This window comes from Agelaius phoeniceus, chromosome 1, assembly GCF_051311805.1.
Source record: "Agelaius phoeniceus isolate bAgePho1 chromosome 1, bAgePho1.hap1, whole genome shotgun sequence".
Classification (NCBI taxonomy): Eukaryota; Metazoa; Chordata; class Aves; order Passeriformes; family Icteridae; genus Agelaius; species Agelaius phoeniceus.
Window position 1 is genome coordinate 81,186,890 of NC_135265.1, and position 23,600 is coordinate 81,210,489.

The following is a 23,600-nucleotide window of genomic DNA, read 5'->3' on the forward strand; positions in this document are numbered from 1 at the left end:
GCCAAGCGCCTCGGCCGCGCCTCTGGCTTTCCCCAGTACCGCGCTGATGCTCAGCCCGCTGCGAGCGTGAGTTAGCAGAGGTTACCCCGGGCAACGACCCCAAAAAATTGGGTGGCATTGTTCAGGTACCAAAACTCCCGGCGGCGAGTTGAAAGGAGCCGTGGAGTGGCAACTTTCAGGTGAGTGCTGCAATTGCATTCCACACAAGTTTCTCAACGAAGGGTTAAGCGTGCGCAGGAGTAAAACATGACTTCCATATTCCTTACCCTATTTGCTCGCAAGAATACTTCTGAAAACACGGTAGGAATTCCACCTAGGTTTCCCAAGCATGGGAAGAGAGACCCGAGGTAGACACGAGCCGGAGAACGAGCTCTGGCTTCCCTGTTGCTCTCACCGTTTTGGCTGGCCCACCTCAAGTTCCCAACCCATGACAGCGGGAGCCGCGGTCACCGCCGAGGGGCTGCACCCCACCGAGGACCCCCGCCCCCGGGTGCGCTCCCACACCTGTGCCCTCCGCCCTGCTTCCCCTTCCCCAGTAAATCAGAGCCCCCCGGCCGCGGGGGTCTGAGGGGACGCGCCCCTCTGCGGCGAGGCTGGGGGACCCGGCGCGGCCCTACCTCAGCCCCGCCCGGCACAGGCGGCAGCGCCCCATCGGTGGCGGGGCCGCCCGCCCCCCTGTGTCCCCCCCGAGCAGCGCCGGCTGCTCGGCCGCGGCGGGCGCGCTCCTGCTGGGGAGGGGACGGGCAGGGAGGGGCGGAGGCAGGCGGGAGGAGGGAGGGAGGCAGGGCGGGCGGGAGCGCGGCGGCGGCAGATGCTGCGGCGGCGGCTGTGTCTCCTTCGGCCACATCCCGCGGCCGGTGCGCCCGCCCGGCGCGCTGCGCTACGGCGCCGCCGCGCAGCCTGCCCCAGCCGCCGCCGCCGCAGCAGCAGCAGCAGCAGCGGCCCCGCGCCTCGCCCCAGCGGCGGGGCGGTGGATGCCGAGCCCTCCTCGCCCCGGCAGCCAGCGGGCAGCTGTCCTGCGGCCGAGCCCCTCGGAGCCGGATCGGCGCGCTCGCACGGACACGGGGACACACGGGCGGACACGCACGCCGTGGGGGGGGGCAAGCCGAAGATGCTGCAGCTGGGCAAGGTCAGGACCTTGCGGTGAAGCCCGGAGCCGTCGCTCGCCCCCCCCCCCGCCCCGCTCCCCCGCTTGATTCTCGCTTAGCGGACTGAGGATTTGCTCTTGGGTTTTGGTGTATGTTTGGGAGCAAGCAGACTGAATCGGCGCCGATCGGTGAGTACGACAGGCACCGTAATGGTGCCAGGTCCGTCCCCCTCCCCCCCACACACCCTTCCCGCCTGCGTGATATTTCTTCTTGGTGCGGGGTCCTGCGCTGCTCCCCTCGGCGAGGCTGCCGGGCTGGGCTGGGCTGCAAGGAGCGGTGTTTATGCCCTCAGCCGAAAGGTAACAAAGTGCGTTATTTCCTCATGGCTCTTTCTCCCGGGCCTCCCCCCTCCATCGCTTTCCTCCCTTTCTTGCTACGTTAGTCGTTGCTTATGTAGGGCATCCGCGGCACAGTGTCTCCCGGCGCCCTGCACTAATGTGCTCGTTACGGCGGTGAAGTCATGGGCCAGGGAGAAGGAGGAGGAAGAAGAGGAGAAAGAAGATGAAGGGGCCCGGGGACCCGCGGGCGGGGGCAGCGCCCGGCCCTGCGCGGAGCCCGCGCCCTGGGGCGGCTCCGAGCGACGGCTGCTGCGTGTTTCTGTGTGTCTGCGCTGCGTGTGTGTGTCTGTGTGTCTGTGTGTGCGGAGGGGTGTGTGGGGTGTGTGCTCTTCCTTTGAAGCCACCGTCTGCGAAATCCTGCGCTCGAGGAGCGGGCGGAGGGGGTGGGGAGGGGAGCCGCGATGTGCGCTGTGATGTTTCGTTGATCTATATTTAATGGCTGAAAGAAGATATGCTTTTCTTTCCTTTACCCTTACCTTACTCTTATTCTGGTGTGTAATGTGCTTGCATCGATCGGTCAAATCGTAGCTTCAGCTGAATCAAGTCACCACAGAAGAAGGAGGTGCAGCGGCACAGGCAGTACATGTAATACACAAATTCATCTGGCCGGGGATCTTGGAGAAAAATGAAAAAACCCGTTAGAGGGATAATTTTAGAAACCATGTTAAATTTCCTCTGGAGGGACTGGAAGGACGAATACACGGAAGAGTGTAATACAGCTTCTTGTGCTGTTACATTTTCTTATACTTTGTTAGGGTGTGCTTTGTTTGGATTCAGGGTGTCATGGTTAACCCTATGCTTTACAGAAAAGAAAAATCCAAAACTTAGAAGAAATATTTAGAAATTATTGGGCTTCTTTGTTGAACACCCAGCTCTTAACTTTAGTGGCTGTAGTAACTGATGACTTTGCCCCTTAAAACATATATGCCTTTTTATTGGCAATAACAGGTAAAGTAAAAACTTCACATTGCAGGTTTATTTTCAAAGTCTTTATAGGTAGCCTATATGTAAAGTGAAAACAGTGAGTCAGCCTGAGCTGTGCTTTGTAGCAAACCTTTCCATAGGGTACGTCAAGACTTACGTACCTCAAGACAGAGGGAGGACAACCCAGAATTATATGGAGTTTATGTAAGTCTGTTGTGTCTCTTGCAAAATCAAGAGAGGGGAAAAAAAAATCTTCAATCATTCTGTACTTCAGGATATGTCTTAAAAAATAAACTGATTATGTAACTCATGTAGGCTGGGTTTATCTTTTTCAGACAGCCTAGTTAGCTGGCAGTGTATAAACGATGTGGCACGAAGGGGTTAAGGGCAGGTCTCCAGAGAAAGCTGCTGTATATCCTACTTGTGGGCCTCTGAGACTCAAGTGGCTTTAGGGCTTTTGTTGCCTTTACACAGGTTATCTGGGGAGGAGCCCCAATACTAAACCCAAACCACCTGGAATGACTGTGATATTTAAGCAAAACATTATACGATGATCAAATACCCTTGTAAGACTAATTTCTGAGCTGAGTTGGTGAAGCTGTCTCCTTTCAGTCTGTGAATGAGATGATCCTTTGGGAGCCTTGACTGACTATCAGCTGCAAAACTGCAGAGAACTTGCGATCGATCATCGTCATTAGTAAGAAGTTGATTAATAGCTCGGGACTGGGTTGAATGTGATTACGTTGAATGTTGTAGTTCCAAAAGAGGAGATCACATCTTGATCACGTTGTTCAGAGATGGTTTTTGCAGTCTGTTATATAAGAGAGGCTTGGGGAAAAAAAAGGAGTAGCGGGCTGTGCTATGGATACCTACCGAGGGAAATACCCCCCAAAGCTGCTGGTAGGAAGCTAAGTATTTATTTCCAAATGCCAGTTGCATGACTTTTTGTGGATTGTAAGAAAGATGCTTTTAGGAGAGGACTCCAGCAACAATTCTCGAGTTCTGTTTGTCAGGTGCCTTAATAGATGTTAAGAGCAATAAATAGCTCATCAGTGACACAAGCCTCTGACTTTTGCTGTGGGGTTTTTTTAAAAGCAATACCAAGATAATTTGATCCTCACATAATGAACTCTAACAGACAGTTGCACAAAATAGAAATAGCAACTAAAAAAAAATGTTTTGCATAATTCTGATTTGTATAATTTACCTTTGCTGATAGATGGTAGCAATTTAATGACTATGGTTTGGTGTTGAGTATTTGTTGCTCAAGACACGTGTAAAATCAACTTATGCTACGAAAGAAGTGCTGGAGTAGTTTATTTTAAGCGTTTTAAGAAAAATGTTTTTAGGTAGGGGTGTAGATTGGCATGTAAATGGAGCAGATAACAGAATCAGCGGAACTCATGAGTGTTAAATTTTGCACTAAATTTCAGGTACATTTTCTATTTCATGGTTCAGTGTGATATGATTTTTAGGGCTGATCACTTGTGGAAATTCTGGCATATCTTTGTTAGGATTTCAAGCATATGTTTCTATCCCAGAAGCAACTGTTTTCAGGAGTATCAGCAGGATAAGGAAAATGCATTATTACAGTACTCTTCACTTAAATAAGGACCTATGGTTTTGATGCTTGTTGATTATGCTTGTAAGTCAGGAAGAGTTTGATATTTGAAGTTACAGCTGAGGTTTGACAAAAATGAAAGTGATTGTTTTTTCTCTTTGAAGTTCCCAGTAAGATCCTATTAGAGAATGAATTTTGGATGCTTTTTTACCTGCACAATATTAAGTTTAGTAGTAGAATTATTAATACATACAAGTAAACAAGATACCTTAATAGAGGCAGCAGTTTTAAATATGGAAAATTATTTCTTAAGTGACAGAATGACTCTCAAATAGGACTAAACCACATTTGCTTAAAGAAGAGACTGCTTGTGTCATGACAGAAGATATTATACCAGGAAAAACATGTATTTTTGGCCTTTTTTAATGGGGGTATGTTGGGAAAAGTATTTTCTCTCCTATGAATAGGAAGTCTCTGTGCAGGACAGGTAAGTAGTCCTCTGTTCACACACTGCAGAACCACAAAACTCTTTGGCTAGATGGCTTCTTGGTAGTTAGGCTCACCTGGAAAGAAATCTGAATGCACCAAGACACACTGAAACAATTCTTTCTATCCCCTCGGGATGTGCTAACTTTGTGTAGTGAATGGGTTGTAAAAGCAGATTGCCTGACCAGATTGTCTGGCATTATGCTGGACAAAATTTAAATTCAATAGTATTGAAAAAGAAATATGCTATTTGTTTCTATGTAAACCAGTTGCCATGTTAATAGATTTTTTTCTTATATAAACTGCCAGTTTAGTCTAGAACTAAGAAGCAGAGAAACATTTCATTAGCTATGAGAGCAAGCATTTAATATTTGTTTAAATTGCTATTGGCATGGTAACTTCTAGTGCATCCTACTGGCCCTTAATCTGCCTATTCTACTTTACAAAATTCTATTATAATAATAAGCAATAACTTATAAGACATATAAAGCATGGAACAAAATGTATTGTCTTGTCCTTTTGGTTGCTGCCTATTTTATTAAAGCTTCTGAAAAAAAACCCCAAAAAACTACCCAACCTAAACTCCCCCAAGAAACCCCCCAGGTTTCTAATGACACTGTTAAACTTTGTACTTCTCAGAGCTGTCAAAATGGTATTAACTTTCTAAAACTCATATATATAAAATAACTGTGTTAGATGTTACATTTTGTATTGGTTTATTGTGTTAATAGTAATAATTCTACTATATAATGAACTATTATTTTCCACTTGTTTTAATTCATTTTAAGAAGCCACAAATATGTGGAGTTTGACTTGTAGCATCCAAAATCAAGAATATCTGAGACTCAAAGGGGCTTTACATAAAACTTTCTGCAGGGGAAGATTTTGCATTTTCCCCTCCTATGTTTTCGATGTTTTTGTGTTCCACTCTTTTTTCCTTGCCAAATTTACAATTGATTTCTTCATCTCCCAAAAGTCTTCACAGTAGAGCAACTTCCTTTTGGTCAAGATAATTACTTTTACTGACAGTGTAACTTAAATTTGCCTGCTTAATGTAACATAAACATCTTCTTTTTTCAGCCATGGCTACATTCTCCTGTTCAAATACCGTCAGTTGTTATTCAATTAAGTAGCCAAGATACCCCTTTAAGGCTGAATTTTTGAAGGGAGCCAAGGGAAATAAATAGGTAGTGTAAATATATATTCTGATGGGATTCTAGATTGTTTTAAACCCACTGAATAAGATGTAACCCTTACACATTCAGTTATATCAGATTTATATTCGATAACTTCATTCAAATTACTAAGATGCTTGGGAAAATAATTAGGAATAAGTTTCAGTCTGCTGGTAGAAAATTGCTGTACCTTTTAGCTCCACTAGGATGACTATGGGTTGTAATATTCATCCTGTAAAAGTATGTGCTTTCCATCAGAACCAGCAAGCAGTTTGGAAGGGTGACTAGCAAGGATGCTCTGAGAGGTAACTGAAGGCTCCAGACAATGAGTTTCAAGGTATTTTAATTCCTGCTTCCCAAGAGAGTTCTACAATTTTTGAAGCTGGGTATCTGAAAGGCAAGAAAACATGCACTGGATGTTATAAACAGGACATGTGAACTTTTTAGTTTTTCTTAACAGTTTTCCACCTAAATGCTGGAATTCATGAATTTGTATGCTTCTGATATGCTAGCTGATCTATAAGTGGCTATAGTTTTTTGTTTGTTCGTTTGGGCTGGGTTTTTTGGGTGTTTTTTGTTTAGTTTTGTTGTTGTTGTTGTTTTGGTTTTTTGTTTTTTAAATGTAGACATGGTTTTAGATTAACGTGAGTAAAGAGTAACTTTTATGAAGATGGCATAAATGAATCAAATCCTGGCATGTTGGCTCAGGTTTCTTCAAAAGCAGGTTGTTGTTGTTTTCCCAGTCAAATTTGCTTGTTCAGAAAAATTTATTCTTCTTGACAAGAGGTTGACTGTTGCTTTACCTGTTTGGCATATGGGAAGGCAAAAGCTTTTTCATGCTCTTTTTTTGTGTGAAAAATGTCATGACATTAGATGTGGATGTTCATATTCAGTGAAAAGCAGAGTGAGAAGGCAGAAAGCTAGGTCGGAGAATGATTAATCAAAGGAAATAACAACTTAAAGGTTTTCAACAATGAAAATGCCTCAGGATTAAACATGTAAATCTTGCCTGGACAAACCTTGTTGTTGTTTTGTACACCAGAATTTGTAGAGTCAGTTCTTTAAATAAGCAGGTACTTAGAGACATTAATTACACCATCACTTTCTCACATTTCTTATGCCAACCAAGCTTCAAGACAACTTTTGAACGTGCCTAATGCATCATCTAATTTGTGCTTGGCATGATACTATAGTAGGTGAGATTGTGTCTGATGGAGAAATTGAAGTCTTATGGGAAGTTGAAGTTGGGGCTGCTAAAAATCGTAGGTACTAAATATGGAGTGGTACGTCTAGTGAATTCTTACAAATCAAAATCTAGGTTAGTCTATGAGCATTTTGAAAAAATTTAACAAAATGATTAGTCATATTTGATACTTTGAGTACTTCCTATGAAACACCTCTATCCTTGATCACCACATGATGGTAACCTGAACCTTCAGTTCAGTGCCTAACCTTGTCTGACCTAGTGTGCTTAGAAATGCAGTGAATAGAACAAAAAAGTTCTGGGTATTTTAAAAAGTTTGTGCTTTAATGAAGGAGGTTGACAGTAATTGATGAGTTGTAGAATTCTTGCTGCAAATGGTTTTGAAGCCTGAGTTACAAGAATAATGTGATTTTATATGTGGATTTCCACTGTTGTGCTGATGTATGTCATCTGATGGTACAAAGGGCAAAACTTGGAAGTGTGATAGTGCATCTCTATTTTTGCAGGGGCCCCCAGGCAGGTAATAGCTTACATAGACTCCATGTATTACAGAAGGCTGATTAATCTCTTTATTATATTATTATTAAGAAACCCACTGCTCTTAGTTTGCTACAGGTGTACTCGTGTGATTGGTCCTTTAATTAAAACACCATCACCATTGGCTAATTAAGAAACTACCCTTTGGTAAACAAATCTCCACAACACATTCCACATCTTCACAATAGCAGGTGCAGCGAGTTAAGATAAGAATTGTTTCTCATTCTTTTCTCTGATCTTCTCACAGCCTTTTCCCAGAATGATGCCTAGGAAAGTTGTGTTTCTCTCTGTGGTCAGAGAGCTGCTGCTACACATTTCTTCTTTGTAAGTGGCAAAAATATAGAATGCATTCTCAAAATTTTCATTGCAATTAAAGCAACAAAAGACTGTTGGTTTCTGTTTTCTTTACTTCTGACATTTAACTGTGTTAACCTTCCCAATAGAAGAATTTTGAGTAAAAGGTTTGGAAGTCCTCTCCTGCTTACAGCTCACCAGGTTAATTCCAGATCTTTCTCAGCTATGCCTGTATGATTTTCAGACAATAAAGTTTGGTCCATTCCGGGGTAAAAAAGGGGTTGCAATCTGCCAGAGACCTTGAGGATTAGCTACTGCACATACATTTATTTTACTGATGGCTTACATCATCCTACAGTTGAATGCGTAGGAGATAGGCAACACCAATTCCTCTTTTTCTGCCATAATAAATATGATAGTCCCTTACAGATTTTATAGATTCAGTAGTATGTATTTTTGGTTGAAAGTGTTTCTGACAAGCTTGGCAGCTTATTGCACTTATTTTTCACTTCTGACTTCTATTGCCTTTACCAAGAACAAGTAAATTATTGCACAGAGCCTCAGGAGTCTTGGGGGACTCTGACTTTAATCTCTTCAAAGAAGAATGGACAGGTTGAGCTTAATTAGAAACATGCATGTCTAATCAAAGGGTAAATTTAGAATCACACATTTTAAGAACTGGCATTAAAAGCAGACTCATGGTACCAAAAAAATCTTTGGTTTCATGAAGCCATGGTATATTTGTGAAGCATAATGCACTATTCTGATAAGCAATTGTTTAATACTCTTAGGTATGTAGGCCTCCCTAATATGAGTCATTACATAGTTTTTTCAATTAAAAAAATTCCAAAGCATGCAATTCTGGTGAAACCATGGAAGTTCCCAGTTTCCACTGGGATCTTATGCACTTAATTCTCAATGCAGACTCTCATAATGAGTGCCCAAAGGATGGCTAATACTCCTCATTTCAGCAAGGAACAAACATTTCCTTATATTCCACGTATCTTATGTAGCATAGATCTGTTCAGCAAGCACTGTATGTGAATGAAGTGGAAAGCTATGGTGTAAAATGTAAGCTTTGCATTTTTTCTTTGCTTTTCCTGAGGTTGAGTTTTGATTAGTTGGCTTACATGTTCCTTCTCCATAAATACCTTATATGTAAAAGTAGCCCAGAGTAATCTGCTTATTAATTCTTACTTTTCTATCTCTAAGTTGTCGAGATACAGTGCATGTATAGGTCTTGCTGTTTTGTTTTATTTTTTGTGTTGTTTTTTTTTTCCAGTCAGTAAGAGATGTGAATTTTTTTTGTAGTGAGTAATAAATATTTCTTCTATTTCATGTGTATTAGAAAAACAGTATTTGAACTCAGCAGAGGAGACATCTGGTTTTGTGTGGTAAACCAAAATTCCAGGTTTTGATTATGTTTAATGCCTTCAATTTAGCTTAGAGTGGGTAAAATTTTACACAGATATGTAAAGTAACTTAGTCTGATTTCCAGAATAAAATTTATGTACTTAATATTTTTTTTTTTTTGGTGAGCAAGTGCAACACTGGTATTTGAAGAATGCACTGTACCTGACAGTGACAGTTAAGCGCCACATAAACTTGACTTACTCTTAGGATTTTGGGACATCTTGGATTTTTACAACCTGGCATCTCTGACTCCTGAACATGCTGGTGTCATTTCATTGGAAAGCTGGCTGAACAAAGCCACTTCAAAGAACCTGATTTTCCTGCTTGTGCATCAAATCCCTATATGTAGTTACTCAGAGGGGAGCTGGCCAGTGAGGGGGAGCAGGTTTTCCTTCACAGCTGTGTTCTGCCCACCGGAGTCCTCAGGCTGACATTGCTGATGGATTGCTCTGCCTGAGACTCTCTTCCCCCTAAAAATATCCAGGGAGGAACTACTTGGCTTTTGATCAGTGGTGATGGAAATATTTCAGGTCCCCAAAGGACAGATTGTTGGTGATCTATTGACAGAACAGACTTGGAGCAATGATGTTTGTCAAGGAGCCAAAAAGTCTGCAATATAAATTTCTTTTACATTTTGGGGTTTGTTTTGTTTAGTTTTCATTTAGGTTTTTTTTTGGTTTGTTTTTACTGTACATAGTGTCCAAAGCAAAGGAAGAGATCTGAGATACTGGTTATAGCAGGCTAATAAAAGGCTGGATGGGAATGTGGGGACTGGGGGACAGACTGGAAGGCATAACTGCTATGTTGTCATGTTATCAATGACTAGGAAATGTGCAAATTCAATCTCTTAACACAGGTAGTTGATCCAGTCTAGCAAATTTCTAGCAAATACTTTCAGAAATACATTTTTGGGAGTGTTTTATTTACTAAAGTGCATCAGTTCTAACATAACACCTTGCACAGATAAGCAAAGTAGAGTTTGAACATGTTTAAGAAATGCATGCATGCATATATTCTATTTTTATGTATTAAACACATATGGAATTAGTTGCACCTCTGTCAAATGTAAAAATTCCTCTCTTGTATGCATGTTACACAACTTGCACATTAATCTCAAAAGCAATGCAGTGTTGTCATCTCCCCCAGGCAAAACCCAGCTGTACTCTTGTTGAATTTGGTAACAGAAATCCAACTGATTCCATGGGACCCCTGTGTTTTACTCCATATCCCTTAGTAAAAATATTTTTTTCTATTTATTCTGCCTTCTTTCACTTGATTCTTTAGTAATTCCACAAGATAACGTTTGTCATGAAACAGTTGGGGTGAGCTTTTCAGTGGCTTTTGTTTTGTGGTTTTTGGTTTGGTTTGTTGGTTGAGCTTTTTTTGTTTGGTGGAGGTTTTTGTTGGTTTTATTGGGTTTTTTAAAGAAAAATGCAGTTATTACACTGTTATCAAAAAACAGGCAGGACAAGTAAACTCAGTAGCAGTTAATAGTTTTTATACTACTTGGTCAATATGTGAGTTACAGGTGGGGGTAAAAATGGTGGTGAAGTGGGAAAGAGAAGGAAAAGATCAGAATAGAAATTGGTTTACCTAAGTTATCTTAATGAAAGATTATTCCTGACCTGTAGAACAGTATAGTTCTAGAAGTATAAGGTTTGTTTACCTGATAGTGTAGTATGCTAGTCATCAAATGGAATTGCTCTCTAGAAAGTTGTACAGATCTCCTAAAACAAGTTACTGGGTTTATGGAAATATGCATTCTTGGGAATAAAGCAATTTATTCTTCCCCTTCTGCTGTTTTAAATTCACTTTTTCATAAGGTATTTAGCGTGCCTCCAGTAAAATACTGTAATAAAGAAGCAAGGACTCCTGATTTTTGAAGGGCTTAATATTCTCATAATAGCATTCAAGTATCCATGTTTTTCAAATACTTTTCTAATAAATCTTTACTTAAATGTGATCTTTTGGTTCCAGTTTGGATTTAATAACTAAATAGTGTTGGTAGATTGACAGAAATAAAAGGTTTTTTGGTCATATGGTTTTGTTTAGGAGTGTCTAATTTGTATATACTATGCAATGCATTCATGTTTTTCCTAAACAAAAGAGAATGAATGGTGGATATTAAAAAGACAAGTTGGTCAGGAGGAACAGAACAAATGGAAAAGTGGCGTGGTCTTGAAATGCAGATGTATAGCTGTGCTTCAGAAATAAATGTTGTGTCTAAAACCTAGTGTTGTAAATTACGAGTCTCTAACTCTTTCACATCATCTACAGTAAGTTGCACATTGAAGGGAATAGGATGCAGAAATAAAATTATTTTAGCCATCCTCAAACTCCATGGAAATAGTAGAAGATTTATTGCAGTGATATTGCTTCCATTAGCTGACGCAAAACACGTCTCAAGTCATATCATTCCAGCATGGAAGCTTCTCGGTGGATTTTATGGGCAAGTGAGGTGCTGTCACTACCACTTACTGCTGAGGCTGGCTTCTGTCTGAATGGGAACATCCACCGAAAACTTGTACCACTTCTATGTAGACTTTTCTACCTTTAAGTATGTTCCTGCACCTTGATACAGACCCTGATGGATGTCTGTCTCTCTTGTACCCTCTACTTAAGTTGGTTGTGCAATAACTATTATGAACTACTGTAGCGTTCTTGTTTAACTGTAAGAAAACAAACATTTTTTGCTTAAAAAACCATAAAGAGCTTCCTCTAATCCGAGTTTCCAGTGGCTACCACACTTCCTAACAACATGATGGGAAATTTATGGAATCTAAATTCTCTCTGATTTTTACTTTACAACTTTTATTTGAATAGCAATATCCCACAAATAAATATATGTGCATTCAAGAGGCATGGAGAAGAACGGTTATGTCTGATTGTGTTATCAGTATCCAAAGCTTGCACTTCTGTCCATGGGTTGTGAAAGGAAAGGGTTAGAGACTTGTGATTGATTTCACAATACCAGTTTTTAGATATAAAGTGTATTTCAGAGGCACAGCTATACATCTGCATTTCACAGGAACAGTTGAAGAAAGGAAGGCCAGCACAAAGCTTTTTCTTTTTTGCAGATGAATCCTTCTGAAGCTTCTTCAAAAAGGTGACTTACCTTGCTGAATGAATTTATAGAACATTGTTCAACATTTCTGATGTTTTAATCTTCACATTTTTCATACATGTGTAGAAGATAAGAATAAAAGGGACCTGCAATTTAAAGTCTGAGCATTTATACATCCAAAACTTCTGAAATTTGAGGATGTATGCAGCGCTTTTAATAGTACCTAAATATGACATTCAAATATTACCCAAAGTGTAAAAGGTATATAAAGCAATACTTTCTATCTCTTTATTATTTATTTCTGCCAGGCAGGCTTCCTTTTTTGAATAGACTTTTTTTTTGGTTGTCTTGAAACAGTCATTAATGGGTTCAATAGAATATCATGGAAATAGCTGTGGCCTTATGAATTCTGTTCTTACCTTTTAAATTTTTTTTTCTATTTTGATAAGCTCTAATTTATGATACTATTTTACCCCTGAAATAGTTTTATAGTGCAAAAAAGATATTGTGAAGGGCCTGAAGCTGCTAATTCTAGATGCAGGCTAGCTCACAGTAGAAGCTTCAGGAGGCTCCTTCAGCACTCCTGTTTGCAGCTGTTGTTTCAAACTTTCCTATCATTCTGCCTACAGGAAACCAAACTTCTCAGTGTTTGAGTGGAGGTGTATTTGCTTCTTATTGATACTGAATTTCAGTAGGTGAATTTTGTTATGGAACTGGACCTTAGCCCAAAATTAGAGCAGGACCTTGAAGCTAGCTGTAAATATCCCAGTGTTTCTCACATTGAAATACAGAGTGAGGTCAACACTCCTGAGTCCATCTGTGACTCTTTACAATAACAAACAGAACCACAGGCTGGACTGTGCTCCAGCAAGCTCTGCCTCTGCAGAGTGGTCTGTAACCAACTCCCTCCCGGGGCAAGTTTAGAAAATTGCGTGCTGCAGCTTCATTAACTGCACCATGTATGAGAGACCATATGCAAGAATGCAGATGGAGGAACAGACTGGACTCATCTAAGCAATCAAACATAGTGGTGGCTCTTTATTTTGTATGACATCAGTGTTTTGACAACCATACTTAGATCACAGCCCTGTTGAACCTGTGCTGTCCAAAACACTCTCACAGATGGTCCTTGTGCTGAAAAGTTCAAAAACCTATCTAACAAGACTGCTGAAGGGAAAACAAGTCAAGAGAGGCTGAAAATAGGTCAGGAACAAGCATGAAAATAGGATCGTGGTTGCTTATGTACTCTGTCTCCTAGAGCATGTAGCCCTTTCCATGTTGCTTAAGCAAAAAGCTCTTGCTACACTGCTCTCAGTGCATGGGTGGCATAAAAGTTAACTTTTGTTTGACTTCAGCTGTTTTTTTCCAAAACAAGTAAAAAAATATTTTATGTGATGTAAGAGACTTTTTTTCCAAAACAGAAAATGTCATTAGTGAGCTTTTTTTACGTCTTTAAGAAAATGAAAATAAGTAAGAAGAGAGTAATTTGGAGGGGTGTAAACAAGGCAGGGGTGGTGGGGGAAAAAAGCTGTGCTAGATCCCTTCTCTGTGAGAATTTTAAAGAACAAAACTAGAACTTGCTTTGGCAAGAAGAATGAAGCTCTAGAAAGCATCAGCTAATACCCTGCTGCTGGTCCCTTACTACACTGTTACTTCTATTGTATTAACAGAGTGTGTAAGGAATGGCATTATACTCATTTATAGGCAAAGGTTGCTATTGTTTCATTATGTACTAAGAGAGAAGTGGACAGACAACTTCTACTCAAGCCTTGCTGTGGTACCAATAGTAGTCTTTCAGTCCTTTCTTGTTTCAAGCAAAAAGGAGCCATTTCAGAGCCGGAAGATGAGGGACACCTGCTTGAATTCCCTACATCTGTACGTTTTTCTACTTTTAATAAGTGTAAAGTTGATATTGGAGTAGTTAGAGATTGTTTCAGCAAAATAACTAGCCTAGGTAAGCCCTAGAATATTTGAACAATCTTTCAGCATTTTTTTTTTCACTTTCACAAAACATTAATATCATTCTAATATTTGTCTGAAAATATCTCGGTGCTTTTTCGGTGGTTTCTCACAAGTGGTCTTTTCTGATATAGTATTTCTTGGTGTTCATTTTGTAAGGAGAAATAAACAAACAAAATACAAAAGAAACAAAAAGGAAAGAGAAGGGCCAAGGTGGTGGAGCACCCTAGGCTTTGGCTCAGTGGATCAGAAGGTAACCATTGATTTTTCTTTGTAGTTGGTTTATTAGGTAAAAGTTGCCTTTATCACTTCATGAGTTTTAAATAAAGTAAAATATCTCAACAAATATATGTAATTACTTTGATAGCAAGAATATATAATATTTTTGGACATACTATAGATTGTGTTTATTGTTCTGTAATAATTTATGGGTAGTAATAGAATACATTGTCAAAACCATAATTAATGCAATATCAATTTGAAAAAGAAAATGTGTTAAACCTAACAAATTCCATGAAACTTTAGTTGTAGCTTTTGTAGCTGCTGCTCTTTCAGTCAAAGTAATAATTAAAGAAGGTTTGCTGAGCAAAATTAATTTAATGTACAGGAGAAATCTAATTTACTCAACTCTGATCCATTTATATATTTGTAGTCAGCCTTGATAGCATGGTCTATTGAAATTCACAGTGAATTTTAGAACATCTGCCTTCTAATTATTCTAAATATCACTATCTTAAAAGCATGTACATGAGGCAATTACTCCTTATGGTTTTATACATTTCTATTCTAGGAGCTGCTCAAAGCATGTCTTGTTTTTCTTATCCATTGTTTCTCTAGGTTGTCAGATTACAATCAGCAAGGTTTGTGGAGTTAACAAACCACTTACACCTCAAAAGGGTAACTACAGCACCAATGACAACAGTGTTTCCTACAGATGTAATCTGAAGAGAAAATTCAGTGTAAAACCCATCGTTTCTGGGACTTTTTGTTCACCGTGTTTACCCAACTTTGTTTACCCATGTGTGTGACTGTAGTACATTACCTCCTTTATCCATTTATAGGTATGTTTTATGTACTCAGAGAACGGTTAGACTGCAAATCTTTTTTTTTCCTACTTCCAATAGACTGTCCCACAGTTCAGCATCTTTCCCTGACATCACTTAGTTTCCTCTCTTAAGCTTTGCTCTAGGCTTTATTTCCTGTGTTTTCAGCTGACTTAGGGCACAGGCTGCTGTTAGTGACAAAAAACCTGGGCTCACTCATCATGACTGTGGTAATATGAAATTCTTTGGCATCTCCTTATTGGTCTGTGACTATCAAGCAGTCTCAGGATGTTTCAAGTAGGGCCTTTCCTTTTATTGTGGTGTGGACTCTCTTACAGATGCAAGAACAAATCTGATCAAGTGCTAATAAACAGCTGATTTGAGCTTCAGAATTATCTTCTAGACAATACTTTCTTCCAGCAACAGAATGTGATATCTCTCTCTTTCTCATGCATTTCTGCCATATTTGCTCACTGAAGAGTGGAGGAGTTTATACCAATCCTCTTTATCATGGCATCTGCCCATCATCTACTTTAAAAATTCTACTTACCTACTAATTATGTGAGATTTAAAATCTCTAATAATTATCTTTGAAAGGTCATGGCTATCATGGGAGTTTCCTGAGGACTGGAGGAAAGCAGACATCATCCCTGCTGTCAAGAAGGATAATCTGGAGAACTACAGTCAAGTCAGCCTCACCTCTGTCCTTGGGAAGATGATGGAGAAAATCCTCCCAGAAACACTTTCCAAACATATGAAGGACAAGAAGGTGACTGGGAGTAGTCATAATGATTTATGAAGGAGAAGACAAACTTTGCCAGCCTGATGGCCTTCTATGGTGAGATAAGATGGCCGTGGAGGATGAAGGAAGAGCAACAAGTGTAATTTATTTTGACTTTGTGGGAGATTTTTGACAGCATTCCATAATCTATTCATACTCAATCTTTAAAAGTATGGAAGAAATAAATGAACAGTGACATGGGCTGAAAACCGTCAGATCTGCTGGGCCCAAGGACTGTTGTCAGCAACAATGACACCTACCTGGAGGCTATGCACTAATAGTATACACCAAGGGTTTCTATTGTGTCCCGTGTGGTTGAACATTTGTGTTTGTTCCTGATCTCAGTGATGGGACACTGAGCCACACTCAGCAAGTTTGCAGCTGATAGAAAACTCAGAGGATACACCAGATTGATAAAATGGTGTATCTGGCTCATCCACGAGAAGATTGTGCTGCTGTTCAGAAACGTGTTACCAGATTGGAGAAAAGAGAAGAAGAAAACCTTGTGAAGTTCAATAAAGACAAAATGCCAAGTTTTGCACCTGGGTTGGAATAACCTCTTGTGCTAGTAATATGCTGGGGCTGGCTGGCTGGAAAGCTGCTTTGCAGAGGAGTATCAGAAAATTCCTGGTGTATGGCAGCAGTGTGCTCTCAGGGCAGAAAAGATCCAACAACTTCCCAGGCTTCAGAGGGAAGTGACTTTTTCATTCTATGCATTACTGATGAAGCCATGTCCTGGACAACTGTGCACATTTCTTCTGTGTTTCATAATTCACATTCTTTGACTTAAGTGTTGACATCTCCATTGTCTCAAAGAAATTCAGATATTAATGGACCATAGTATCAGTTTAACTGTTACTGAATATTGAACAAAGAATAAGGCTTTAAACCAGGAATGGAAGCTGTTTAGACCGTGGAAGAATTTTGGGTGTGGGCCTGATATGTTTCCATTGATGCTTGCTTTTAACACAATAGACAACTCGTTTCTCTGCAAATGGGAATCTGTATGTGGTCTTCAGATTGTTCATTGAATGTGGTGGTCATCCCAAGGATGTCACTTGCATTAATTACCATGGCTTGTTTCTTGACAGGCAGATGGAAAGGAAATACTCTAATGCTGCCTGAAGACGTAGACATTTCAGGATGTAAAGGAGCTTTGCATGATTTCCAGCAGAGCCCAAAGACTGCAGTAAATGTGCCTGTGCAGAGCCATTCAGCCTTGTCTGAGACTGCCTTTTCTACATTCAAGAGCTTGTCTCCTGAAATTCAGAATTCACAGTAGCTAGACTTGTGTCCCTTAGGAGCCATCATCAGGATGTTTCAAGAGTCTCATTACAGTTTTCTCTGAAGCAGATGCTGTATGATTTTTGTTAACAATTGGTCTTCATTTCATTTCACCAGTCACTGATACGGCAATCTAATTCGAATAAAGTGATGAGTATGTCTCAAATTAGTCTGATACTGGAACTGGAGAGGTATATGTATAGAATCATAGAAAATGCTTATGCTATGTTGGAAGGAACCTGTCAGGATCATCAAATTCAACTCCTGGCCCTGGGCAGGGCACCACAAGGACCACACCGTGTTCCTGAGAGCATTTCCCTTATGCTTCTTGAACTCACACTGTCTTGGTGCTGTGACCACTTTCCTGGGGAGCCTTTTCCAGTGCCCAACCAATATCTGGGTGAAAAACTTTCTCCTAGTATCCAACCTAAATCTCCCCTGACTCAGTTTCATGCTGTTTCCTCAAGTCCTATTGCTGGTCATGAGAGTGAAGAGGTTGGTACTTGCTCCTCTTCTTCCACTCACGAGGAAGTTGTGACTGCAGTGAGGTCTCCCCTCAAGGCTCCTCTTCTCCAGGCTGAACAGACAAATGACTTCAACTGCTCCTCACATGGGTTCCCCTCCAAACCCTTCACCATCCTTGTGGCTGTCTTTTGGATACCCTATAACAGCTTAATGCCTTTCTTATATTGTGGCACCAAAAACTGCCCCCAGCACTCGAGGGGAGGCTACCCCAGTGTAGAACAGAGTGGGAAAATCCCCTCCCTTGCCCAGCTGGTGATGCTGTGCCTGATGCACCCCAGGACAGGGTTGGCCCTCCTGGCTGCCAGGGCACTGCTGACTCATGGTCGACTTGTCACTGACCAGGACCCCCAGGGACCTTCCCTTAGCACTGCTTTCCAGGATCTTGTTTCCAGTCAGTCTGTCCATACATCCAGGGGCAGAACCCAGCACGTTTCCTTGTTGAACTTCATGCAGTTGGTGATTGTTGAGATCTCTCTGCAGCGCCTCTCTTCCATCCAGGGAGTCAAGAGCTCCTTGCCATTTAGTGTCATCAGCAAGCTTATTTAGTATTCCTTTGAGTCCTGCATCCAGATGCTTAATGAACACATTGAAAAGAACTGGGCCAAGGATATAGCATTCCTTCTTTTTATTTTTACTCCTGGGATACCCTGGACACCCTAATCTGTGTGTTCTGGGGTTTTTTAAATTTGCTTTCTTAAGAAAATCAAGGCGAGATGTTTGCAGCAAAAGACCAGTGGTTGGAAAGCTCTGGTTAATGGCTTGCAATTTCAAAGGATTCTAAAAATATACACTTCATAGTCAGAATTTCTGTGATATAATTGATGACGAGAAATGCTTCTTCAATATTCAGATTGCAGAGTGTTTTGTTGGGATTTTTTCTTTCATAATGAAGCATCTAAAATGAGCTAATGCCTTCTGCTTTGTTTTAGGAAGTTGTGTAAATCTGCTAGAAATATCCTCTATTTTTAGATACAAAATGATGATAGCAGAAAATTAATGCTTCATTCCTGATCATATTTGTGTTGGACCTGAAGACCACAAGCTACTATATAACTAGTTATACTAGTTATATAGTATAGAAAATGGCATCCTAGCACTAACTTTGTCAAAAAGTCAGAAGGCAGTTTTGCAACAGAAAGCTCTTTTCCCTTCATATTTTGTATGGACAGGATTTTGTGGGAAGGTGGCTGGAAAAATAATGGCAAAAGTGGACTATTAATTCTGCTTTTATTCAGAGAACATGAACAAAATTTAACTTCCACTTTATAAAAATACATCCATGTGACAGTAGAGGTTTGGAATATTATTTTACAGTGTTGCATAGATGGGTGAGCTATTATTTCGCTAGCTGTCTTCCAGGTTGGTTAATAAACTAAGTGAAACATTACTTTTTATAAAGACACAGTTATGTGGTGATTCCCTATGTTTTAACAGGGGAGAATTAATTGTCATCTGTTTTTCTAGTTGTTCTTACAAATCCAAAAGTCTTGGGCTGATGGACTGAGATGAGCAATGTGATCATAAAGAATGAAACCAGAATTGATTTTCTGATTTATTAGCTTTGCATTCTTGCATAAACCTTTTTGTAAAAAGCTTCACTGGTTCAAGGCTTGAGTTCTCAGTTGTAAGCTCTTCTAAATTTTAAAAGTATCTATCTTCTGAATTGTTTCTTTGTGGGAGCAAAACCTCTAGAGGGTGCCAAAAACTGGTTTTGGTTAAAGAAGCTGTTGTGTCCTGCACTACTAATGTCAGAAGTGCAGAAGTGCAGGTCACAGATCAGGCCCTGCAAACTTTTCTTCCTCCCAGTAATTCAGTTACCTGTAAAATCCCTGCTCCTTTAAATTTGATTCCAAAGTCTTTCTACTCTGTGATAATAACCTTTTTTTTTGGCTTTTTTTTTTTTTATACTAGGCACTGTATGATTGACAGGACTGGCATTGGAATTCCTCTTTTAGAAAACTTGGTTAATCTTTGTTTATAATTTCTCCAAATGGGAATAATACATCATGTTTCTAATGTCACACAGAGCATACACTAAGATAAGTAGTGTTTATATGACCAAGGCTTCTTGTACCAGCAGACTAAGGATGTCTACAAATTGTAGATTTTCCCATTCCTATGTGACTCTTAATCTTGCCCTTCACCGTTGCCCGGTTTTAAAAAGCTCCAGCTAGCATTAAGAACACACTGCATTTTAAAGAGAAGCAAAACAGAACCAAAACCAACCTAACCTCCTCCTCACTCCAAAACCCCAAAACAGAACAGGGAGGAAGGGTGGGAGTTCAGTAGTGGAGATTGGTGCAGGGTAGAAGCTCCAGGAACAGATTCTCTTAGTAGTTACTTCTAATTGACTTCTTGTCATGTAGCTACAATTTAAGAAGAACTAGATCAGTTTGGTTTTTTTTTCTAATAAACACTGTATTCTAGCAGTTAAACATGTACATGACAAAGTATTGCCAACTGAACAATGTATCAAGCTGCATCAATGCCAGTCATCTCTAGCTAGGGGCGATGAGGACACTATCAGAAGCAATAGGCTTGAAATTGCTCCTGCTGCACCTTGTAAGAGACATGACATATGCTTTATTTCTTGTCCCTCTCTGTGTAGGTGTGCCAAAAATACCTGGGTGTGCTCACGTATTTTAGGTTGAAATATTGCTAGGAATTCTTCTTGATGGCAGCCTTGCACACAACCTCAACAGTTGTAGAGGTTATAGACAGTAATGATGTGCCTTTAAACATAAAGTGCTACATTAAAGTCTCAACCACCAGCACAAATTAAAAGTTGGTGAAGAATGTTCTCAAGAGTTTTGTAGGGATTTGGAAGCTTCTGCTGTAAGATGTGATTGTTCAGGGGATTTGTATATGACCTAGGACCATTGCCCCCACCCTTAAAGATACAGAAGATCTTTGTATTTTGGTCAAGACAGTCAAGTCTTGTTCATAATTACTCTCAGAATTCTATTGACATCAGTGGAACTCTTTACATGAGTGAAACCAGTGGGATTTGTCCCAAATTATATAATCTCCAAAGGAATTTAATAATATGCATGTATTAACAACATTTACAGTTCTTGATCAAGATCAATATTTAATCTACAGAAATTGTGCTGCATGTAAATCAATTACATGACCTGCCTAAAGAGGACCTTAAGAACATTGCAGACTTAGGAGCCTGAAAAAAACTCCTCTTAAAAAAAAGGGTAGCATATATTCTTAACTGGATATGCTAATTTTGAATAGGGTGCTGAGAAAATATGATGAAAAGACTAGCTAAAGATTGTCCCAGTAAAATATTGACTTGTTAGAATGGCCAGGCTAATGGGCACAATTGACAAAATCAATTTGTTTTACCAAAAAGGTTTTTTATGAAGCTAATCATGCAAGTGCAGAGAAAATCTGATGTCATTTCTAGGGAAGAGCAAAACTTGGGGATTAAGAAAAAAGGAGTGATGAGTCTGTCCCAGACAAAATCACATGCTGTTTATTGGATTAACAATTAGTTGAACAATCTCAAAAAAAAAAAACCAACCAAATACCCAAAAAAACACACAACAGCAAAAGTTTAAGGATTCAGTGCAGTCAGCTGAGACTCTGCAGGTGTATTGGCAGGGTCTTTCTGGAGTGAATCATGATCTAGAAAGCACACCTGCAGAAGATGATAAAGAAGCTCAAGCTGTTTTCCTTTGCCAGATGAATCAAATCATTGCAGACTGTTAGTACCTCCTGGGAAAGTGGTTTCTGTTGGATGGCTTTTTGATTTTGTAGCAAATAAAATGAGATTTGGAGTTGGTGGCTAATATGAACAATTGATTTTAGAAATGAATTTAGACTTTTAATACTTGTTGTAGTTCATAATGGAAATAAAACCATCAAATTACAATTGTCTGGATATATTTCTTGAACATTGCATATACATTTAAAATATATAAATAGTCTGATTGGTAAACTGTTGTGGATATCAAATGATAGTTTATTCTGGCCTTAGTACTGAATTCATTACTGAGTTAATGCACTTCAGAAGATTCTTTAAATTGTTCTCAGTTGCTCACTAGCTCAGTGTGCTGGTTGCATACTCCATCCTTGCTTTTGAAAGAACACTTGAGGCTCATTTATTTCTACTTAAATCACCAAAGGTAATACTACTGGTTAAAGTTTTGATATTTACTGCTTCTATTACCATTGGTTCTGGGATGATTCCAAGAGAACCATATATTTATAGGTAGAGTAAACCCTGGTTTGTTTTCATTTCATGATGGTGGAATGTAAGAACCTTATGAAATTTAAATCATGAATAGAATCTCATGTGCAGTTGTAAAGACCTGCTTCCTTCACCATCTGAAATTCATGAACAATCGGGTTTCCATCTTTGTGTTTAAATATTCCACTAAACTAGCACCAGAAGGCAAATCATAGCATTTGATTACCTTTTCTTAGTGTTTTTAGGTTTTTACTTCTATCTACTTCTCAAAAGCACAAGGGAGATTTTGGCTTCAATAGGATCCTTGTTAATATACAGTAAAAGATACTGGATGTAGGCTCTTGATAATTCTCTGTCTTGGTCATTAGTTTGTCTATCTGTTTGGTTAGAATTTGTCTTAGAATAGCAAGGGTCATAAATGTCTGTTCCAAATCTTGGCTAATTTACTTTCTTCATAATGAATGTGGGTTTTTTAGAAAGTAAACTAAAAAAGTGTTAACTGGTAACAAAATTTGCAGAAGATGGAGTTGGTTTTGTCTCTGCTGCTGTTTGCTAAGCTGCAGAACTTCTTCATTGGTGTGTGATGTCACCAAATATGACTGAGGAACACGGGAAGACAGAGTCAAATTCTGCAGGGTTCTTTCTGTAATGAATGTTTATGATAATTTTCTAAAACAAACTGCTCGGATGAGGTAGCCTTAAAATGATGACATTCTGTTCAGAAAGAAATACAAGTACCTCTGGATTTTGCATAAGGATTACTCTGTATAGTGCATTTCTGTTAAAGAATTATAGAGTCGTTCAGGTTGGAAAAGACCTTTAAGATCATCAACCGTCAGTCCACCACTGACCCATGTGCACACTGGACAGCAGCACATCTAGACATCTTCTAAACCTCTCCAGGCATGGTTACTCCACCACTTCCCTGCACAGCCTGTTCTGACGCTTGACAAATCTTTCTGTGAAGACCTTTTTCCTAATATCCAGTCTAAACATCCCCTGGTGCAACTTGAGGCCATTTGCTCTTGTTCTGTTGGTTGTTACTTGGGGCAAAAGGCTGACTTCCACCTGGCTTCAGACTCCTTTCAGGTGGTTGTGGAGAGTGATAAGGTCTCCCTTGAGTCTCCTTTTCTCCACTCTAAACACCCCAGTTCTCTCAGCTGCTCCTCATCAGATTTGTTCTCCAGACCCTTCACCAGCCTGATTGCCCTTCTCTAGATACACTCCAGCATTTTAATGTCTTTCTTGCAGAGGGGGACCCAAAACTGAACACAGGATTTGAGTTGTGCCCTCACAAGGGCAGCATACAGAGGGTCAGTCACTGCCTTGGTCCTGCTGGCCTTTTGGGAACCTTCTCTGTCATAACTCCAGAACTTTTTCCTAAACATGACTGTACAATCAAGACAGGCTTACTGAGTATTTTGGTATTTGGCAATATCTGAATATCCAAATGCTTAAAAAGGTATGTGCCACTTAGTTTCTTAACAATATTATAAAAAATAGAGTTATGAGGCTTACACTCTTCCATGTGTGTAGAACACAAGTTTCCAGCACCCTTGAAGTGTGGTGGTGCTTGGGTTTGTAATTTGAGAGTAAGCATGTTTCTCCTGCAGCTGACTTCTTACCTGACTGGCACTTCTGAAATTTAATTTAGGCTTCACAG

At 39.9% G+C, this 23,600-nt stretch overlaps 1 protein-coding gene across 10 annotated transcripts in view; it reads left to right on the forward strand.

The window, feature by feature from the left end:
* Positions 1 to 799: 799 nt before the first annotated feature.
* The window catches only part of CTNND2 (catenin delta 2), a 638,012-nt gene continuing 615,211 nt past the window's right edge, over positions 800 to 23,600 (forward strand). For 8 of the 10 annotated variants that reach the window (XM_077182172.1, XM_077182190.1, XM_077182181.1 and 5 more), the window contains exon 1: positions 3,183 to 3,310. In XM_077182172.1, coding sequence (XP_077038287.1) covers positions 3,208 to 3,310 — 103 coding nt within the window. In that variant the 5' untranslated portion in view covers positions 3,183 to 3,207. Of the gene's footprint in view, positions 1,277 to 1,332; positions 1,448 to 3,182; positions 3,311 to 23,600 lie in introns of those variants that run through there. The other 2 variants (XM_077182185.1, XM_077182224.1) reach the window with 2 other exon arrangements.